The sequence below is a fragment of the Gymnogyps californianus genome, chromosome 22, assembly GCF_018139145.2.
Source record: "Gymnogyps californianus isolate 813 chromosome 22, ASM1813914v2, whole genome shotgun sequence".
NCBI classification, from domain to species: domain Eukaryota; kingdom Metazoa; phylum Chordata; class Aves; order Accipitriformes; family Cathartidae; genus Gymnogyps; species Gymnogyps californianus.
The window spans coordinates 2932668-2955073 of NC_059492.1; the positions used below are offsets into that span (position 1 = coordinate 2932668).

The window sequence follows — 22406 nt, forward strand, 5'->3', positions numbered from 1 at the left end:
CGCTCTCGAGGAACCGGAGCCCAGGACAAGAGCCAGAGTCTGCCCAGGTACTTCAGCAAGACACACTGCACCGCTTCCCAGGCAAGAGCCACGGATAGAAGTTTTTCTTCCAGCCATCACCCCAGAACCGAGCACCCCCGGGGCTCTGCTCCCCCCGGTGCTGGGAGGCACTGGGTGCTGGCCTGCCATTTCGGAGGGGCTCGGCGGAGGGGCGATAGTGAAAATGCCTTCCCCTCCTCCCCGCCTCCAGGAACACCAGCTCGGGTTCCTGGGAACCGTACACAGCCCCATCCCTAATCCACCCCGATGGCAGGGTACCAGCACAGCCAGACCCCAGACAGCAACGCTCACGTGGACGGATCCAGCCCCAGGCTGGCCAAGGCAGTGGGGAAGCCCAGAGACAATATCTCAGTGCCGATTAAGCTGATTTTTGTAATTTTGGGCCGGAGCGGTGCAGGGCTGCACGCCCCAGGGTCCCCCGGCTGCTGTTAGCGGGGGGAGAGCTGGCAGGATGGGGACAGCCGGGCTCAGCGCCGGCCCAGGGTCCCTCCGAGCCCGATCCTGGCCAGAAGCATTTCCATCGATGAAGAATCAACAGAGCAGCAGAAAGCCAAGAAGAAGCAGAAAAAGAGGCAAAAGACTGAAAAATACAGGGGAGAGGGACAGTGGAACAAAGCTGCAGAGCCCCTAGGGCGAAGGGACGCCCCCGGGACTTTGCTCCCTGGTCCCCCGTGCCTTCTGGCGTGCCTGGTGTCACAGAGCAAGGAGGGCACCATGCCTGGTGGGATGCACGAGTGCACGGAGGCACAGCTCGAGGGAGGGTTTGGAGTCTGCCCAGCACGGCAGTATCACTGCCAGTAACTCCCAGTTAGTGCTGGGGTGGCGGAGAAGGGCTGAGCTGGGAGGAGAGGACGGATGGAGGCACCAGCCGCGACACCGCGTCTCCTTACCCTTTCCGAATGATGACGATGATGGCTCCCAGGAGGATAATCAGGACGATGAGCCCTCCAGCACAGATCCCCAGGATCAGGCCCATCTCCTCCGAGTGCTGCGACACCTCCAGGGGACGCTTGCTCTCTTTGCAGGCAGCTGCCAGGGGACAAGGACAGGCAGGAGGGGTCAACGCTCAGTTCCAGGGGGGTTGGCAACATCAGACAGGAAAACACTGGGATTTGTCCCGTGGGATGCACATTGCTCCTTGAACACGTTTTATTCCACCGAGACGTTACGGGGCTCTGCAGTGCCACACTATGACCGTGGGCGAGTCCCTCTCTCGGTTCCCGTGGGGTGAGACGGTCCCTTTGTGCCACCTTTCGTCACGCCCAGCGTAAGCTTGTCCATTCCTGGATTCAGCATCCAGCACCACCGACTCCAGCCTCCCACCGCCACCACGATAACGGCATTAAGAGGAAAAACTCAACCAAGGGAAAAAAACCCAGACACCAAAGAAAGTGGGAAACAAGAGCGCAGGACAGGGCTGTAATAAACCATCGCGCGCAGCCCGACCGCCGCCAGCGCTGGTAACGACACCCACCGGCACGGCCCCGACCGCCGGAGCAGCCGCAGGTTTGGGTCCGCAGCCTCGGCGGGATCACGCCGGCTGGGAAAGGGAGGGCTCACCTTTGCGAGCGATCCGGACACAGTTCAGCCGGGTTTCCTACGGAGGAAAAAAAGCGGGGTCAGTGTCGGATGAGCATCCCAGCAGCTCCGCTCCCCGCTCCGAGCAAGGCTGGGCGGATGCGAGGTTGGTCCTCGTTGGTGCTTTGATCCCCAAATCGAGGGAGTTTGCAGGTGATTTGTGCTGCAGCACCCGCCGCTGAGCCAAAGGAACTCCCGGGGACACGCACGCCAGGAGATGCTGCTGAATGATCTGTCCCCAGCGTCCCCTAAACCAGCGTCCCCAGGTTTAGCTGAGGCCATCGCTCCTGGCACAGAGGGGACGGCAAAGCTCAAGATCATCGACGGAGGGACCCAGCAGATCCAGCCGAGCCGCAGGTCACCAGCACATCACCAACTACAGCTAAAACACTCCCAGATCATCATTCAGAGCTTCATGGTTTGTTTTTTTTTTTTCCATCAATCAAAGTTTTCGAGCTCCAGCTCCGGTGCTCTGTGCGTGCTGCCAAGGTTGCCGTGAGGGCTTCCAGCTCAGGTCTCCAACAGCTTTAACATTTGCATTTTTAGGGATGGGTTCAGCTAAAATATTCCATCTTTCCACGCATCCAACTTCTGTTGCAAAATAAAAAGCACCATTTTGGCAGGATTGCCTTCCTCCCCAAGCATCCTCCAGCCCCTCAGGACACCCGGGCTGGCAACGCTGCTCCATCCGCCCTCAGACCGAGAACCTGCCTGCGCAGCGTGCCCAGGGCAGGGCCGGCTCCGGCACCGCTCTCCCCGAGGTCGCCAGCTCTCGCTCCTCCTGCTTCTTGCTCCATCTGGCACGAAAACCACAAAAAACCCAAGCTGGGATCCAGCTTTTTCACGACGTCTGACGGCAGCCGGGACAAATCCATTGCCTCCCAGCAGGAAGGCTATAAAACAGCGTCAGCTACCAATTATTATCCAGCAGTGCCCAAGCCAGCCAGAGCAGAGATCCTCCCTGTCCATCTCGGCTCTAATTACAACCCAGCGAGATGTGAACGATCCCAGAACAGAGGAAAGGATTCAAAAACCCGCACCTTTCCGGCAAGACGGAGCCGTGCAGGATGAGGATGCTGCCGCGGTCCTGCTGCTTCGCTTTCACAGCTCATCCTTGAGCTTTGAAACATCCTTCGCCTTGGCAGGTGAAGCCAAGAAGCATCCCCAGGGGGTCCCGGGGGTCCCACCGGTGACTTGAAGGAAATCGGCCCGGAGGGATGCGAAGGTTGCTGCCGGAGCGGGGCTGTTACAGCTTCGCCAAGAGAACAGGCAGCAGCAGGCAGGGAGAGGGCAGCCCAGGAACTCGGCAGCTTCCCAGGAGCTCTCTGCAGCAGCCGCTGTGTCAGCAGTGGGTCCCAGTAATGCGCACACAGCTCTTGCTGCCCAAATGGTCCTTTTCCACCCCAGGATTAGCCCCGGGAATGTGGTTTCCCCCGCACCGGCACTGGTTGGGGTCCCGGCCGGTACCGCAGCGGGTGGCGGAGGTTGGGATCCTCCACGCCCAGCATTGGCACTGGGAACGGGCGCAGCCCAGGGGTGCTGGGAGGACGGGGGACACCCATTCGTGATCCCAATGTCCCGTAAGGGTGGCCCGGAGCACCAGCTCCCCCCGGGCAGGACACTGGGGGCGAGCCCAGGGTGGGGGCCCAAGGGAAGAGGATCTAAAACAAGTCCCATTTTTTCTGAGTGCCCCCCTAGACCCCAGCTGGGCTCCTGCCTGGTCCAACCGGGACCCCAGACACCCCACCAGATAGAGCGGGGTCCCCCAACTACTCACCCCTTTGAGGTTGCTCATGGCTTGGAAGTAGATGAGATAGGCCTTCTTGGGTTCCAGCGGCGGGTTCCAGTAGCCGCTGTAGGTCTGGTTGTCCCCCACGGTGAAGGGTTTGGCTTCGGTGAGGCTGCTGGCGGGCAGCTCAGCCCCGAAGTAGTGTACGGAGCCACGGGACACGGCATCATCAAAGGTGAGCGGCACCGGGAAGCACTCCTGCCCACCCAGCTCCCGCTTCAGCTTCTTGGGCCGGTCTTCTTCTACAATAACCTGGTAGGTGCTGGTGAGGGCCAGGCATAGGTTAGCATCGTAAAAAGGATGGTCCTGCCCTTCCTTTGGTGCTTGACCCCACCGTCCATGCCGTGCCACCCCGTTTGTGGGGGTCTCACCCTCACGCAGCCCCAACCTACCTGATGGGAGCCCCTCTGCCCTGCGCCGGCCGCAGCAGCACCGTGATGGTGCTCTCCGACTCGCTCAGCGGCGATGGCATGTCCCCGTAGTCGAAGGTGGGAGCTGCAAAGGGAGCAGGGGAGAGCGGGCAGGGGTGAGTCCTGGTCCCCAGGGATGCGCTTGGGGCTGCCCTTCGCTCAGGGGGGAAACTGAGGCACGAGCAGCCTTGCCCATGGCAAGGCATCACCGAATGGTGTAATATGAATGATTCCAAATAAAGAAAACCCCTCAAGGTCTTGAACAAGCGTTACAGTTGGGAGAGGACCCGTGGGTGTGCGCCGAGGGGATCATCAACGCTGGTCTGGCAGAGGGGAGGAGACGGGAGCAGGATCCAACCTTGGCAGGACCCGAACGCTCCAGCCTCGAGATGTGCCCTGGGGCCAGCACAGCTCTGAATTGTCAGCACAGCGTGAGCATCCCAGCCAGGGCAGAAGCACACCTAAGCCAGCCCAGCAGCACCCCCAGACCAAGGTGGGGGATCCCCGTCGTGCCCGGCACGGCCTCGTGGTCCCCAAGCCATCACTAGCAGCCGCTGGGGTCCGGCTCGCGCTGCTTTGCAATTTCAGTGCCCCCATTACGGCTCATCTCAGCCCATTTGCTGCGGTTAATAGCGATGCCACGGACATGAGCAAACAGCCCCAAGTACTGCGAGGCTAATTAACGAAGCCCAATTAATCCCTCGCTTGTACGCTGATAGCTCAGACAGCACCGGCTGGCCACACTCCCCAGCCAGAGACCCACACTCAGCCCAGCTGATGGGTTTGGGGGGCTGCCCAGGGGGCTCACGGCATGGCTGCCACCTCCAGCAGCATCCTTCCATAGCAGCATCCTTCCATAGCAGCATCTAGTCACCAAAATCCACAGGAGCGCACCAGAGACCCTGGCACTGCCATCATATACCTGTGCGGAGGAAAAGCCTCGGCACCAGGCGTGGAGCCCAAGGGAACCTACCGGAGATGTTGGTGGTGATCTCGGTGAGCGCCGTCTGGCCAAAACCCTTGCCGGTACGGGCCCGGACCGAGAAGAGGTAGGTGGTGCCGGGGTGGAGGTTGGAGAAGACGTGGTAGGTCTCGTTGCGTAGTTTGGAGACGGTGCGCCGCGGGCCGGGCACGTTGACCGCCGGGTCGGAGGACTCGATGCTCTGGTAGCTGATCTGCAGGGACAGGGCAGAGCATCACCAGCGGCCACGGGAGAGGGGAGAGACCCCGGATCTGGGCGGAGAAGGGGTTAAAGGGATGAATTCAGAGGAGGGGATGGTGATGGAGGCAGCCTGGAAGGCAGATGCTTTTTGGGGTAAATCAAAAGCAGAGGTTCATTGGAAAAGCTGTTGCTGGATAATACCGGTGACCCCGAAAGCAGGACTCCCCAGCAAGGACAGACCCTGCTAGCAGGAGGATGAATGCTGGCTGGGTCCGTGCTCCAAACGAAGGGCTCAGGGGCAGCAGTAACGCTGCAGCCGCCCTTAATCCCCACAACCGAAAGCAGCAGTTGCCCCAGATCCCCCCGACGGGACCCTCCCGTGTCCCCTTGGGTCCCCCACGGGTGCCGCAGCCAGCCAGGACGTACCTCATACTGTGTGATGAGGCCGTTGGGCTCCACCGGTTCCTCCCACTTCAGAAATATCATGTCTTCCAGCGGGGTGAAGGTGAGGGACTCTGAGGCGATGCCGCCGGGCACTGGGGAAGGAAAGGGGACGTGCTTGGATGCAGTAAGAAACCCGGCTGGAAGGAGAAATCCTTCAGGAAGCCCCTTCAGGCAGCTGCAGCAGCTCTCCGCTGCAATCAAGCCACCGCATCCCCTCCACCACATCACCCAGCTCTGGCACGTGCCGCCAGACGGGGCTGGTGGCTCCCCAGGGAGATGCTCCCCAAGGCAACGATGCTCCCGTTCCCACTGGTGACACTTTGCCATGGCAGGGGGGAGGTCCCCACACCATGGCACAAACCCCATAGGTACCATTTCTGGCATCGCACCCAGTTTCCAACAGCACAGCAGCAAGCCCCTTCGCACCGTCACCGGCAGAGCTCTCTTGAGTTCGCCAGTGCAAAGAAAGAAAAAAAAAAAATTTCCTTTTCCCATCGAACCCAAATCCCCCCCCGGAGCCACCAGCATCCTCGGGAGATGTTGCTGGTGCTCCCCGCAGCGAGCAATAACACCCTCATCTGCAGATGGGCTTGACGTGCCCCAGCCTTCCCCTCTAATTAACACCAACAATAATAATACCTGCAAACAATAACAGCAATCGACAGCACTGGGATCAATATTTGCTTCTGTACCACGGATTTCTTGACCCGAGGGGGTCAGCGAGGAGGACAGGAGAGGTGATGGCTCGGCAAAGACCGCGATTCACCAGCAGCATCCTCCGCTGCGGGCTTGAGTACCCGAAACGCACCCTCTCGTTGCAGAGGGACATCAGCTCTTCCCCTCTATTTCCCTTTTTGGCAGCTTTTGTTCGGATCTAATTACAGGGCCGAGAGAGAGGGATCGCCTTCCGCGTGCTTCCCACCATGCAAATACACAATTTCCACTTGATTTACAAGTTAATTTAATCAGAGGCGCCGTGTCCTACATGTGTACACAAGGCACTTATTAAATTCGCAGAGAATTACAGAAACCTTTAGGGCAGGAATATGTGTACCTCTATAGACACTTTTATATATATAGCCTATGCATTTATATATGTATAGGTACGGGCACCACACGCTTGTGCGTGCACCAGGTTGAGACCGACAGAGGTGCACAACGGCTCCCAGGTGTGCGTATATCCTTCTGCCATCCATATACCTCATATATATTTATTTATGCATTTATATATGTTTATTCTGGCTGGCACTGCATGCACCCAGCCTGCAAGGGAGGGAACTGGCTCCCCGCACACACCTCCCTGCAGCACCAACACACTGCAATGATATTTCCACAGGCACCTGGGATTGAGTCTCACCATTTCATGCAGACGTAGACCAAAATCTCCAGCCGTGGGTCACCGACCTTCCCGCGCTCCCCTAGATCTATATGGGGCACTTAAACACCAGCTGGGCAACCTATAGATCCAGCACCCTCTTCTCTCAGTGTCCTGCCCACCCACCCAGGAGCCAGCAGGATTTTGCCTGGGGTCTAAGGGGGATGCTATGAACACCACCCTTGGTTTAGCCCAGTTATTAAAGCCCCAGAAATGGGTTTTCCAGCCCAAAACTAGGGTTTACCGCTTGGGATGGGGGTGTGCATCTTTGCAGCCCACACCAGGGCCCCCCCCGCCCTGAGACAAGCCCCAGCGATGCACCAGCGGATGCTGCAATCAAAGCTGCCCTCCCACCAAAATAAACCACAATCAAGGGTGCTATTATTAACGAGCCTTCGCCACCTTGGCTTAACTGCACGGGCGGCTGCTCATCACCCAGTTCTCAGAGCTCGAATCCTCATCACCCTCCCAGGCAGGCAGGGAGATGATGGGCCAAGCCCGCGTGTAATATCTGCAATATATCCTGTCCTGGTTTCAGCTGGGATAGAGTTAATTTTCTTCCTAGTAGCTGGTATAGTGCAGTGTTTTGGATTTAGTACGAGAATAACGTTGATAACACACTGATGGTTTGAGTTGTTGCTAAGTAGTGTTTATACTAAGCCAAGGATTTTCCAGCTTCTCATGCCCGGGCAGCAAGAAGGCTGGAGGGGCACAAGAAGCTGGGAGGGGACACAGCCGGGACAGCTGTGGCCAAAGGGATATTCCAGACCATATGACATCACACCCGGTGTATAAACTGGGGGAAACTGGCTGGGAGGTGGGGGGGATCGCTGCTCAGGAACTGACTGGGCATCGGTCAGCGAGTGGTGAGCAACTGCAGTATTAGTATTATTATTGTCATTTTATTATTATCATTATTATCATCATTATCTTCCTTCCTTTCTATCCTATTAAACTGTCTTTATCTCAACCCATGAGGTGTTGTTTGGATTTTTTCTCTCCCCCATCCCACTGGGTCAGGGGGAGCGAGCAGCTGCATGGTGCTGAGTTGCCGCCTGGGGTTAAACCACGACATATCCATAGGCGGATATCCATCAATCGATCCCATCCGAGACCAAATGTATACACGGCCCCAAGTTCAATCCGAGGGGGAAGCCGCAAGCCCCGGTTAATCGAGTCATAGGGGAAAGCAGCTGGAGGGATGACAGTATAGCAAAAAGACATCTGGAGCTCCTGTATTAATATTCAATACGGAAACAGCTGGAGCAGTCCCAGCACAGCGAGAACAGCTGAAGCAATTCCAGCCAGCAAATAAACCATCAGGAGCACGACGCTGGGTGCCCCCGGTCGGGCAGGCTCAGGGTTGGGGATACTGAAAGTGCCGAAGTGCAGAGGAAAGGGAGCGAATTTCGGGTCCTGTTTTCATCTCTGAAGCCTGAGACCCTCCCGGCTCTGCTCCAGCTCTGCAGGTTTTGCTTTCCAGCCTGGGAAACAGGAGCTGAGCAACGCACACACACACAAAAGCTGCACATTTTGGTGGGTCCCAAATCAAGGCGAGTCCCATGCAGGGGGATTTCATGGCAGGCTCCTTCTCGAGGGTCGTCCAGGGGCTCTGGAGCCGGCTGGATCCTTTGCAATTATCAATTCTTCCACCTTAATTGCTGATTCTTGATGCTAAAGAGTGCTTCGGAGATTAATTACGTTCTTGCTTAACAGTAAGCGTCGGTGACTCTGCGAGAGCCAGGGATGCTCCGGCCACACTCAGCACCCACCCCAGGGTGCAGTGCCTCCTTGCACCCCATGCAAGCCTCAACCGCTGCCGCCCTCCACGGACCAGGATGAGACCCCCTCACCCCGCCGGCTGCAGGAGCAGCCGTCAGAGCGGCAGCATTTGGGGGCTGCCCCGTGGTCCTCGAAGGCAGCCAAGTTGTCACAGCGTGCAGAGGAGATGCTGATGGGGCAGCGAAGAGGATGTGATGAGCAGAAGGAGTCGTTAGCGGGAGCTGCCAGCCCTGGACGCGGCCCGTCGCTGATGGATGGCACCAGAGACATGGAGCCGGCTCTGCCCTGTACCTCCTGCCATGTTCACCGGCTCTCCAGAGCCCAAAATGACCCAAAGCACTCTGCTGACGGAGAGCCGCAGCCGGCGACTGCGGTGCAGGGTAAGGCCAGACCTGGGAGACCTCTCCGGTGGCCCCAGCTCCAGGACATCCTCAGGGAAGGGCTGGGCAGGAGCAAGAGATGCCAAACCCAGGAGTCCTGGAGCAACGCTGGAGCCTCCAGTGAGGATGTCAGCCCTGCTTGGGTGCCAGCGACGGGGACCCAACCCCAGGCCACAGCCAGGACAGGGAGAAAAGAAACAGCTTGGCTGTTCAGGAGCAATGTTGCTGGCAAATAACCAGGGCCAGACAGCGCTTATCAACATGCACTCATCCACAGAGCTCGTTTGCACAACCTGAACCTGCCCGAGAGCAAACTTAACCGGGGAAGAGCATTTGGGAAGCTGAACAAAGCTGCACCGGTCTCTGGTTAACAGCGCTCTCCCAGAAATGTAGCAATGCCAAATTAATCGGCAACTGAGTAGATAAAAAATGTTACCTAAGTGTAAAGCATTGTTTTAACTGTTATTATCACTGCTAGGCTTTGGTTCCACACTAAGGGATGAGCGAGGACAACGCGCTGGGAGGAGCCGCGCATCAGCCGACTCTCGCACCCTCCGCCGGACCGGGCATGGCTAAAAGGTTCTGCTCAAAGGCCGAGGGCAGCGTTTCTGCAGTGACATCCCCATCCAGTCCCCTCGTCCCCCCCAAGCCGCTCCACTCCCAGCGTTTCCCTTCCCCAGCCACCATCATTGCCCCTTTCTCTCGCCTCCCCTGGGGCTGCAACAGCCTTTTCACCTCCCCGTTACTGCAATGGCTGCAGAAGATATTCCCATCATGCCCCTGGCCAAGAGCCACGGATGTGCACCGTGCCACGGGAAACACCCTGGCAGCTCACCAGCCACGGAGTCCTATTTTTGGGGACAATGCACCTCCCTGAGCAGACTCACCATCCTCATCCGTCTGGAATATCACCTCCTTGCCTTCCTTGCGACCCTCGGGGTTGGAGAGGATGAGCTTGACGTGGATGTTCTTGTAGGGCAGCAGGTTTTTGATGGTGTAGCGGTTGGTGTTACGCTCCATCTTCACACACTCCCGGAAGGTTTGGTTGTGGCCGGTGCCCACGAAATAGCGGTAGCAGAGCGAGACGGTGTAGGTGTGACAGCGGGTCAGGTTGTAACCCAGCGGCTCCCACTGCAACGTCAGCTGCCTGGACTGGATTTCAGAGAAAGCCAGGCCTTTGGGGGCCCGCATGGGCTCTGTGGGGGAAGAGGGATGGGGAGAGATGAGCGACAAAGCAAAACATCTCGTGGGTTTATGTGTATTATCAGGGAAAGCCCTTTTACAGCGTAGGAACAAGACGGGCAAGTGCAGAGAGCAACCCCAACCCCAAAACTGGGACCAGCCCCAGCACAAGATGCTGCTGCCCTGCAGACAGGGCTGGGGACATCACTGGGTCTCAAAGCCACCAACACCGCAGGGACAGCAGCCCCCGTTGGCTCATCTTCCCCTGTGGAGGTGAAGCCGGGTACCAGCCCCGCTCCCCCGGCCAGAGCAGAGCCGCAGTCGGCACCGGGAGCATCCGCGCCACGAGCGGCCCCAAACAACCAGATAAATGTGCCTGCGCGATGGGAGCCCTCACATTTTCATCGAGCCCATGTCAGGCTCTTGAAAGGACAGAGATCAAGCACCATCACCCAGAAGGAGTTTAATTAGCTCTAATAGGCATGAACAGGAGAAGCTGGATTTAAGAAGGAGCCGAGCTCCTTTGCCAACAGCATATGCATGCAGATGGTTTGGGTTAATGGCAGTAAACTCCTTTCCATACCCAAGGGTGGTGGGAGGGACACCGAGAGGGAAGGAGGGTCTTTGCCCACCCTGATCCCCCAGGCAATTCCCCTGGGATTTGCACCGCAGAGGAATTTGGGCAGCTCAGGGTTGCAAGAGGCTTTTGTAACCTCAGCGGATGCTCCTGCAGGTCCCGGTGCCCTCGTGGGACCGTGCAATACCCCAGCTGCTTTTGGAGGGGGTGAGCACGGCCACAGGCATGCAGCCCCACCCTGTGGGGACCCTGGCTTTAACCTGCCACCGCATCTGGCTCTGCCGAAACCTGCCAAACCTCAGCCTTGATGCCCACTGCCATCACTCCCATTGGGTGGCCAAGGGCACAGGGACCTCTCCCTCCTCCTCTCCCCGAGGCCTCTAGAGCCCCCCACACCTCCCCGGGCAGCACCGCATGGCGCCAGGCTTCAACCTTCCTCTCTCCTTTTTATTCCAGTGTATTTAAATGTTCCGGGGGGGAGCCGGCAATACGGCGCCCAGGGCCGATGATAGCCAGCAGCACATGGCTGCGCCGGGAATCTCCCCTCGCCCCGGGAGCTGCAGGATGCATCTACCCAGCAGCTTTTTCCAGGGTCCCCTCCCGGGCCCGATCCTGCAAGACGTGGGAGATGCAGTGCTGGGCAGATGGGCTGGCGCGGCTCGGAGGATGCGGACGATCCAACCGCAGCCACCTTTCGGGTGGAGGAAGGGCGGCTGTGTTGCCATGCACAAATCCACCGTGACCCAGGGGAAGCCGGGGAGAAAAATACATCATTATAGCATGTGGGAAGAGTTGAGGAAGCCTGAGCATGGTAACCATAGGGTATTAAATACGGCTCATCGTATTCATCGGCTTCAAGGCAATACGGAAACTTGGGCTTTCTCGCAGTGCCTCTGAAAATTAATCTGAGATGCAAAGCCACCCCCAGCCCCTCACTGCGATGCCTGGGTCGGGGTTTGCATCTCCCTCTCCACCAGCACTGGCCGCTCTCCTCACACGCCTGAGCGCACCCATCTCCGAAGCCAACCCCGCTCGTGGGGCTCCCCGCAGCCACGGCCAAAGCCGCTGGGGACGCCCCACAGCCCTTGGGCCGCTGCCATGTCCTGCTCCACTCCTGCCCCGTGTAAGGAGGATGCACCCACTGCTCCCTGTCTGCAGGGCGATGCTCCGGGCTCGCTCCCAGCTCAGCAGCACGGACCTCCACTTTTGTTGGGTTGGGGTTTTTTTTTTGTGCAGGGTCCCAGCCCACCATCACAGCGGTGCCGGGTCTCGGGGTGAACGCAGCACGACAATCCTGTGCCTCCATCATGCCAGCTCGCTGCCTTCGACTTTGCTCAATTACCAGCAGTTAAACGCCGGCATCAGGAAGGCGGTTGCCATGGAGCATCTGAAACATGACCACCAGCCCCCAGTCCCAGCCACCAACCCCCAAGTCCCAGCCCCGCTGCAGCCGGGGACGTCCCCCAACCGGGGCCACCCCCCATAGGGATGCGGGATCAGACTCCCCTGAGGGAAACAGGCCCCCCTGCAGCCCCACGGCGCTGGAGAAATCTTCCCCCCATCACCCCCCAGATCAGCAGCACGGTTGCATCATGGGCTCTGTTGGGGTACTTCAGCAGAGAGAAACCCCAGCTCCCCCCTTCCCTGGGGACACCCCAAAGGGGCTTCAGCAGCGATGGGGTTGCCCTGAATTACCCCCAGGTCATCGCTGTGCGTGGGAAGGCAGCCGACCCCCCCCAGCCAAAGCCATCACCCCTCCGGCGCGGCAGAGGATTAACATTGTTTTAGAAGAAGTATTTTTAGAGGCACCGACCGCTCAAAACCAGGCACTGGAGAATAATCTACAGCTCCTTCTGAGGAAGGAACGAGATGGGAACCTCGCTAGGGACAGCCAAGGGGCTCATCCTCAGGGACACCAGTCCTGGGATTTGGGGGTGCCTTGAGCTGGATCCGGCCCCGAGCCTGCAGCCCCGGCGGAGGAGGAGCAGCCGTCTCCTGCCGGCATTTGCCCGGCTCCAGGGATGGAAGCCTGCTAACTCTGTGCATCCCGTTGCTGTGCTTTCCTGCACCGAGGTCACGGCCAGCTGCTGCTGACTGATCAGCAAAAACCCACTGTCCATCAGGGCATTTTCAGGCTGGATGGATATTCAGCCCCTCCGCACCGGCTGATAGCGTTGGCTCAGGATCCGGCCTCGCCCATACACCCTGCTGCCCTCCGGCCAGGATCCCGATGTGGGTTTAATTACTGGTCCCTCCCAAGATGCTGCATGCAGCCGCTAAAAAGTCAGTTAAAGGCAGATCTGTCTGACGAGCCATGCTTCAAGCTCCTGGACCGCACCAGCGAACGCCCTCAGCACCCATCCAGCCCCAGCCGCGCTCCCCACCCATGGCTCAGGGTGACAAGGGACCTTGCCCAAGGCCACTCGGGGTGGCTGGGACGCACTGCGGGACCTACCTGCACACTTGGTGCGGCTGATGAGGGGCGGCCCAGGTTTGCCGGTGCCCCCCTCGCCAGGCCGGGTGAGCAGGACGCTGATCTCGTACTCCGTGTCTGGATCCAAGTGCCAGAGCTTGTAGGTCTGCATGTTGACGGCGTGGACCTCCGACCAGGGCCCCGAAGTCATGCGGTACTCGATCTCCTTGCGCACGATGGGGCCGTCGCCGATGATGGAGTTGGTGTTGAGCTGGATGATGAGGTAGGTGGAGCCGGCCCGGAGCAGCTGGGGGGGTGCGATGGGTGTTGGGGGCTCTGGAAGAGAGTGGAGAAGGGGCAGCTGGAGCATCCCCCTCCAGAAGCAGCTCCACAGCATCCCCAGCCCTGGAGCCAGGCCAACACTGGCACAACCACAGGTACCACAATTTTATTTTATTTTTTACTAGCTACAGTCGAGACATTCACAATATCTCTTCCCAAACAAAGCCACCACCTTCGCGCTGCAGGGCACGGAACAAACTCGGATCCCCCGCCCAGAGGACATGGGGATCGACACCAAAGTATGGGAGGGCACCATCCAGTCTTTAAACTTCAGCCCATGCATATGCCCTCCAACACTTTTAATAAGGCTTTAACAGCTGCAATAGGGTTTCATCTGATCAAACCTTAATTATCTTTATAAGATACACTGCTCAGCATGGTGCTGCACAGTTTCGCCATAATTAATTAATTCCCACCTACTGCAATCAAAAATAAATGATCTAAGGCCACCGAGAAAGGTAGTTTCCTGGTTTTTATGCTGAACCGTCCATGTGTAGCAACTCATTCACAGCAAGAAACTGCAATCCCACCGCACCAAGCATCCCACCTTCTTTTTCCTCTGCAAACAGCGGAGTAGAAACAGCCCATCCATGACCCAGAAACCTGGCGGGCAACAGCAAGTCACCCACCTTTCACGATGAGCTCGGCAAAGTTGGAGACACCCGAGCCGCGGCTGGACTGGGTGACGCAGCGGTAGAGGTCCTGCTCCTCCTTGGACACCTCGTCCAGCTGGAAGGTGGCCAGGAAGCGCCGGTGGCTGATGTGCTTCACAGAGGCGGCGGGGACCACCTCGCCGCTCTGCCTCTGCCCCACGGGGAGAGACAAGACATCACCAGGAGGCATGGCGTGACATCCAGAGCCACCAAACGTGTCCCCAAATGACGTCTGCTTAAAAAGCGGGGGGGATTGCTCTTCTCCCCCCTGCCCAGCGGGTTTTTTCCTCCCAAAGGGGAGGCATGGAGGTATTGCAGAAGTGATGCACCGGGTTGACGGCGGAGATGCTGGTTTCATCACCGCCGTTGCTCACCTGCATGAGGAACCGCTCAGCCTCGGCAGCCTTGCCGGCAGCCACGCACTGGAAGGTGGCGTTCTGCCCCGCGTTGACCTCCACGTCGCCCAGGCGGGAGAAATGAGGTGCTTTCGCTGCCGAGGGATGCAAGCATTGGTATTGCTGCAAAAATCCCACTGCAGCCCAAAAACCCACCTGGGATGCTGGGGCTGGAGCTGAGCTTGATCCCCGTCCTCACAGCTTAGCCAGGATCCCTCCCCAGCAAGCCCACAGCAAAGATCCTGGGCAGGATCCCAAGCCCAGAGTCAGGGATTTGTCCCCGTACAACCAGCTGGTGTCCCAGGGAGGGATGCAGCCTTCCCCCTCCAGCATCCCGCAGTGCTGGTGCCAGGTACAGGCTATGGGGTTGATAGAGGAGAACAGATCTCCTGCCCCAGCCTGGAAGAAATAGAGGGTGAACCCCAACAGCCAATGTGTTGGGACAGCCTGGGATTTCAGGTCCCCACCAGCCCGGGTGGCCCCTTTTGATGGGGACACTCAAGCCACACATTCAGTCTGTGCTTCTCCAAGGTTTTATGACAACTGAAGCAACGTTGGAACGGGTGGTGTTGGGGATGTAGATGGAAAAAGGAGCCCCAGAGGTACCCAGGAGATGGAGCTCCACCAGCCCGGGTGACAACAGGACAGCCAGGTGCCACCAGGCTGCACCCTGGCATTAGTCCATCAGCTCTCCCCAGGACCATCCCAATGGGCACCAACTCTGAACCCTGCCACCCAGCCCAGCTCAGCAGCACCCACCCCCCCGCCACCACCCACCCTCAGGTCCCATCCCCTGACACTCACAGCATGGATAATTCAAGAGCAAAATGTCATCCAAGCCAAGATAACCCTTGCGCTCGCTGGAAACCACCGCCTCAAAGAGGACCTGCGGCACCAAATAGAGGGATCACCCATTGCCGGGGGGTCCAGGTCACACGAGGGGGGGGGGTCCGTGCCATGCAAGTCAGGGGGGTCTGCTGGGGCTTACCTGGTACTCACTGGGCCAGAACAAGCTGACGGCCAGCTCCGCCTGGTGCCACTGGCGGCCGTGGGAGCCAGAGGCGTTCCAGACAGCACTGCCCACCAGGCCCCCCGTCACCCGGACGTAGGCGCTGAGGGTGCCAGGGCTGTGGCCATCCCGGCTGTACATGAAGTAGCTGAACTGGAGGCAGTGGGTGTCATTCTCACTCAGCGCCTGGAAAAGCAGGTGAGCTTTCTGGCCCGGGGCGTGCTGCGAGGAGTTCACCATCAGGTAGGAGCCTACGGCGGGAGGGAGAAGGGGGGAGAGCGTGGAGTAATCCCGCTGTTCCACATCTCCTGAGCTTTGCCGGCAGGGATGGAGAAGGTGGAGGATGCAGGACTGCAAAGATGCACATGACCCGGCAACGATGCTTGGGTCCCACTGGGTACTGGTCTATGCCGGCCCATGGGGACACGCAGGACAGGAGCAAGGGACCCGGGATGGAGTCAGTGTTGGATGTCTATTGGGGCAGCAGCAGGACACCAAAATGGGACCTGGCCGCTGGGCGAGGAGGGAAGGATCAGACCCACTGCCTCCAGGATAAGCTGGTCCCCCCAGGACGCCGGGGTCAGTAATGGCTTCAATGCCACCAGAGACCCTCCGCCTGCTTCCCTTTAATGCTCACAGCTCCAGCTGCATCAATACTCCCCTCCCCAGCCAGGCCCCAGCCGTTTAATTTCCATTCCCATCGCCTCGTATCATTTACCACGCAGTTGTCACCGAGTTTAAACTGTGCTCAGCAGGCACTCGCGGGGGGGGGGGGGGGGGGAAAAGCACTCATCGGCTTAACGAGCAGCAGCACCACAGCTCTCCAGAATGCCAGCACAGCAGCTCTCCGGGATGCTGGCCCCAGACCCGGCTCCCCACCTGCCCCACCACCAGCAGCCGCTGGTACCCCACCTCCCATCACCCAAAAATCACCAGCAACAAAACCAGGAGTCCCAGCGCTTGCCCCAGTGCAACCCCAAAGCCGTACTTATGGGGCAGGCAGGATGAAAATCCCAAAGAGGATCCCAAAGGCAGCATCCTTCCCTGCCCCACATGCTCCGTCCCAGGCGGTCCAGAGGCAGGAGGGGGATACAGGAGTCCCAGCTCTTTGTGGCAGCTCCCGGAGCCGTCTGACATGGCCGTGGGGTCAGGACACAGGGCGGATGGGAAGCTGCCCCGCCAAACCCTCCCCGTTACCAAAGGCAAGGGGATTATTAATATCCTTTCCATTTTAATAACGGCAGAAGCTGTAACTAACAAAGCTGGGCCATTTATTCAAGTCTACCATTGTTTTCCTGACAGTAGGCGCTTAATTATTAATAGCTTTCACCACCGGTTAATTTAAACGAATTCACGCGCTTTCCTCCCATCAGCTCCCAGCGAGCAGCACCGAGAAAAGCCCAATGAAGGTGGTGGGGAATCGGGGGGGGGGGGGGGGGCACCCATCTGTCTCCCCCAGCGTTTGGGAGCTGCACCTGGGGGGACCCCAAAACACCCAAGGGGTCACAGCACCAGCTGGGGAGACAGTGCCGGGTACCGCACCGCAGCACATCTCTCAGTGCATCCTTCAGGGATGGGAGCTGGGGCAAGGAAAAGAAATCAGCAAAAAGCAAAATTTTCACCATGTCGCCAATCTGCGCGGCCGCCCGGCGTTCCTGGCTCCTCCGGGCAGATATTCAGGGTGAAATAAAACAATAACAATTCATTTTCTCAGAGGCAAGCACAGCCGCATTTCACCGACAGAGGGGAAGGCACTATGTGCGTATTCCTTCTCTTTTTTTTTTTTCCCTCTCTCATTTCCCCCGGCAAAATTATTTCTGCACGAACGAGATCAGCTCCATTTGGTCCAGGCAACGGCAGCGTGGAGGGCGAACGCCGACCTGCCCCGCGCCAGGGGACATCTCCCAAAAGCCACCTCCGCCCACTCAATCTGCCGGGCTCTCATTAACGAACGCAGACCCTTCTTCCTCCCCTCTCTTTAAAGGCAAAAAGCCAGAGAACCAAAATAAAGAGACCAAGACTAAAATTAAACCACTGACAAGCTATTTTAAAAGCCTGAGAATGTCCATTAAGGTCATCTGGGACCACGGACACAAACGGGTGGCAATCCACCCCCGCATCACTCATCTGGCAGGGTTTCCCCCATGCGCTATTTTCCCCCCCTTAATATTCTTCCCAGTGTTGCTGCATCGGAAAAAGCAGGCTCCCATCGCTCGTTTTTGTGCTAATTATATCCTCCTCCCTCATAAATGGCTGATCCCAGCTTCAGCTTCAAGGCCAGGGTATGGGTTGGGGGGTTTTTTAATGCAGGAGAACCAGAGGTACTTGTCCCTGTGTTGGAATGCTGCATCCTGCACCGGAGCATCCCACGGCACGGACAAGGTCCTGGGGCAGGCAGCTCCTCGCAGAGAGGTGGCTGGGGGTTACAAACTCCCTTGGCAGCCCCTGGGTTTGTTGTTTTTTTTTTTTTTGCAGGGGATGTTTTTGGTTTTCAGCAAAGTTTTTTGGTTGGTTTTTTTAAACGCACCCCAATAAAATGGCAGCACAACCCCACCTGGGTGCTCCCACCAGCAGCACTGGTGCACAGGGAGCTCAAGGAGGCAGCAGGACAGCCAGCTGGTGACAAAAGGGTGACAAGGGGGTGACAGCCTGCACGCACACTGCCACCACCCACCCAGCGAGACACCAACCTGCTCCTCCCTGGTCTCTCAATCCTTTCAGGATGCTCCTGGGCACCCAGGGGGCTGCATGGCCCCTCCTGGTGAGATGCAGCAAGGACTTGGGGGTCCCCCAGACCCCTTCCACTTGTTCCCTGTTAATCCACCACCGCTGCCAGGGTTCCCCCCCAAGCCCTCACCCCACTGGGTGCTCAGCTTCAACCAGGATCCAGCAGCTCTCCCAGCCAGGGCAAGAGCAGAGCTGCAGCAAGAGCTATGCAAACTGCCAAATTCCAGTTTGGAAAGCTTCACTTAATTCCTGCCAGCAAAGCCAGAGATGGGGATGGAGAGGAGGGGGAATCCCAGCCCTGCTGCATCCCAGAGCCCGGGGTGGGGGACAGGACGGGCAGGACCACTCCCAGCAGCCGGAGGGTTGATGCAATATGGCAGCTCATCGGCACAACTGGGGTTATTTTTGAGCCCCATCCATACGTTGGCATTACACAGCAAAAATCTGCTCCAAAAATCATGATGGGGAAAATCGTTTCCAAACCTTGCACGAAAGCAGCCCCGAGGCATCCCTCGGTTGAGGCTTCAAGCCAAAGGATGGGATTCAGGTGCACATCGATACCGTGCTTCACTCTTTAAATCCCTCCCCTGATCCTCAATTTAAGGTTGGTTTGAATCGAGATGCCAGTCCAGGCGAGCTGTCACCCCCCTTCGTCACCATGAATAACAAGTCAGCCCCTCTGTGTCCCCTCCCAGCTCGGCTGCAGCAATATAATTTAGTTTAGTTTTCAGGTGGGCTTTTAGAGAAGAGCCCAAGTGCTCTGTGGAGAAAGAACAAGACTCAAAAAGTGCTAAATAATAGTTCAATCAAACAAATGAAAAGAGAAACAAGTTTCCAGCGATGTTCCCTACGGAAAAACCATCAATTTCGTACGCAGAAGTCGACAGTGAGGGTTGAGCTGCAAAATCAGCCCGGAGGAGCTGTGCACAGAAAGCCTTGTACCCCTCCTAGCAAGTCCTCATGGGGGGTCTCCAGCTGAATTTTCCCACTTGTGGGATCATCAGCCCTTCCTTTGGATTCAAATCAGGTCTTCGAGGATAACTCAGCACCTCCGACAACCTTGGCCGTGAATCTGAGAGCAATGAGCTCCCAAGGATTTTTCTCTCCAGCTTCGGGCTGAAGCCCCACTTGCCTGCAAAAAAGGAGCAGCTCTCCCCATCACGCTGCCCTTCCCAAGGATCCTGCCTGCAGCTGCCTGCATCCCTCCAGGAAAAACCCAAAACAGCCCAGCAAGAAGGAGGGAAGAACCCACACTTCCCCATCTCACCAAGTTGTTCCTCCTACAAAACCACCGAGAGATAAAAATGAAATTAAAAAAAGAAATCAAAGAGCTATTAAAGGCAGCAAAAGGCAGGCAGGATGACAGGCAGAGGGCAGCACCGCCAGCCAAGAGGTGCCAGGGGAGCAGGTCTGAGCACTGCAGCATCTGCCTCCAGGAAACCGCTTCGGAAGATGAAGCCCGATGGATCTTCTTCTCAACACATCAGAGCCAGCACGGGAATCGGGTACCCGCTCCCCACTTCTGCACCAAGCCCCAGTACAAGCATCTCCCAGGGGAGCCCCATCATCGACAGCTAATCTGCCACCACCACGGGGTCCTTCGGACAGACTGGATTAATTCCACCAGGAGCCAAAAAAATCAAGCTTAATTTTTCAAGGTTTTTATGGATATGCAGCAGGAGCTGGTTGGGAAGCAGTGCCAGAGCTATCAGCTGAAGGAGAGACTCCTCAGAGGGGATGGAGGGACATCGGAGCTCATCAGGGTGGGGACGACGGCTCCGTCACCCCCCAACACAGCCGTGCCAGGGCATTGCGATGCGGCTGCGTGGGGAGCACGACGGCAGCTCCGTGCATGGAGAGAGGGAAGAGCCACGCAGGGAATAGAAACTCCGATTGACGGAGGGTTTTCTAATGTCACTGAGTTTGGAAGGAAAACCTAGAAAAAAAGCCATTCAAGAGAAAAAACACCCACAAATACGATGTTTCGGTATCTGTGAGTACAGCTGTGCAGAGCGGGGGAGCCCGGGACGGGGCTGCAGAGGGGCAGGAGGGCATGCAGCCTCCATGGGGAGTTTTTGCCACAGTTTCTCCCAACCCAACTCATCTCCTTTGAATTTCCACATGCGAATTCAACCAGCGACAAGCAGAGGTGCCTGCACCTCTCTCGGTGAGACCCTGGAGCTCCGCAGAGCATCCTTGTCCTCTAAGGGGCACCCCGCATCACTGCGGGGGTGAGGACAGGGACCCAACCTCGGCTCTGCCCCGTGCTCCATCCTGGACCTGCCCCATCCAAATTCACACAGGGCTTAACCTAAACACCCTGGTTTACTTTGATGTTCATTAAGTAACCCCCAACTTGTGTTTCACCCCAGGAGCTCCAAAAAAAAAAAAAATCAGGCTGATTTCACTCCCCTGCCCCATCCCTGCACAGTGGCCCACCCCACCGCCTGGTCCTCTGCCCCTCGAAGGGCTTCGGGATCCGGCCGCATCCTGCAAGCCCTATGGGTGCTCAGCAAAGCAAGGCACATGCTGTCTCTCCTCTCCCCAGCTTCAAACAGCAGGGCTTCCACAAGACTAGATATTGTGCAACTGCTCCTTTAAAAAACAACAATAAAGAGCAGGGGAAAAAAAAAAATCACGATTGCAATGTGGGAAAGACCCATCCGTCGTCTTTAGGTGAAAGAGAGACAAGTCAAGAAGGGAAGAGAGGGGGAAAAAAAAACAACACTAAACCAAACAAGAAAGCAAAAGGAAAGAGGGATGGAAAGGTAGAGGCGGGTGGCCAGCAGCCAGCATCCGCTCCAATAAATCCTACACTCCTTGAAATTGGCTGATCTCCAATAAAAACTCATTTTAATCTAAAACCACGAGACTCCTTTGGAAAGTGCTCCCCGGAGAGGCCCCGGCGCTGTGAAATACTCTTCATCCACCAAGCTGCTGGGGGGGACCAAGAGGGGTGATAAGGCTGCAGGAGCCTCGTGCACAGCTCCCCACGCATCCCGGGGTAAAACTACACAAAAACAGGGTCCCTGCACCCACTGGGTGCCCCAAGACCACAAGCAAACAGTATCTACCTGGTATTAGGGGAGCCCCCAGCTATGGGGACGAGCATCCCTTTGGGTGTCACCATTGATCAGCATCAGGGACGGGTGCTCTTCCCGGGGGACGGACCCTGCGATGCTCCATGCTCACAGCTCAGCCTCGCAGCATCCCGCCTGGGACGGCTGCATCCACTTCCCCATCAACTCTGGAGTTTATTTCTTAAACTCTTTGCATTCATTTAAGCCCCCATCAACCGTGCTAACCCACGGTTATTTCCTCAAGCAGAGAGAGAGCAGCCCCATTCCACCCGACCCCTTCAGCCCCCTGCAAGCCCCCAGGGTTTAAACTCAAGCAGTTTGCTGCAGATTTTAAATTACAGCTAAAGACTGAGCAGAAAACCCAACTAATTAGAGGTTTAAGACCCTCCACCATGAGCCACCTCAATTCCCAGCTCTGCTTCCCTCCTCGCTGCCCTGGGAAACCATCCCCAGGACACACACAAATTAGGATAGTTCAGTTCAAAGCAATTATTTGGAAAAGCATCACAGGATGAGCAGGGATCTGTCAGCAGTCCTACAGGCATGCTAAGGGTTGTTCTGCCCTCGCCCGGTGCCCAGGACATGCCAGCGGGGACGGGAAAGGAAGGAAAAGGCGATAGGAAGAGAAGGTAAAGGAAGAGGAGGATTAGTGGAGGGGAAAAGCCAAATTAAGCCCTGGCACAAACAAGGCACAAGATAAACGGCTGGAGGCAGACTGATGGAGCAGTAAAGAGTTTTCTATAAAGCAGTTAATGTTTTAATAAAAAGTCATTTTTACTATCGAGCTCTAAACCAGCTCTCCTCTTTCTGCCCATCCTCAGCACATGATCTGACCTCCAGGCTGGGCAGGAGGAGCCGGAACGCCGGGACCGGGCAGGAGCCAGCAGTCCCAAAAACAAGGAGCATCTCGAGCCCAGTGCATCTCGCAGAGCAAAGGGGTACAGGGACAACTCGAGGGGGTCACAGCGGGACACGGTCCGGAGCTGGGAGCGAGTAAAGCCCCTGAATGCCACGCAGGCACGGTGCCCACGCCATCCGTGTGGGAGAG

The 22406-nt window shown here is 57.4% G+C and overlaps 1 protein-coding gene across 2 annotated transcripts in view; it reads right to left on the minus strand.

Annotated features, from left to right (window-relative positions):
* The window catches only part of PTPRU (protein tyrosine phosphatase receptor type U), a 76528-nt gene that overhangs the window by 35013 nt on the left and 19109 nt on the right, over positions 1–22406 (minus strand). For both annotated transcript variants that reach the window (XM_050909791.1, XM_050909792.1), the window contains exons 3-14: positions 15531–15802; positions 15347–15428; positions 14522–14637; positions 14124–14298; positions 13195–13488; positions 9868–10176; positions 5426–5535; positions 4811–5012; positions 3820–3922; positions 3416–3689; positions 1621–1657; positions 951–1089 (exon numbers count right to left, since the gene is read on the minus strand). In XM_050909791.1, the coding sequence (XP_050765748.1) occupies positions 951–1089; positions 1621–1657; positions 3416–3689; positions 3820–3922; positions 4811–5012; positions 5426–5535; positions 9868–10176; positions 13195–13488; positions 14124–14298; positions 14522–14637; positions 15347–15428; positions 15531–15802 (2113 nt within the window). The remainder of the gene's footprint in view (positions 1–950; positions 1090–1620; positions 1658–3415; positions 3690–3819; positions 3923–4810; positions 5013–5425; positions 5536–9867; positions 10177–13194; positions 13489–14123; positions 14299–14521; positions 14638–15346; positions 15429–15530; positions 15803–22406) is intronic.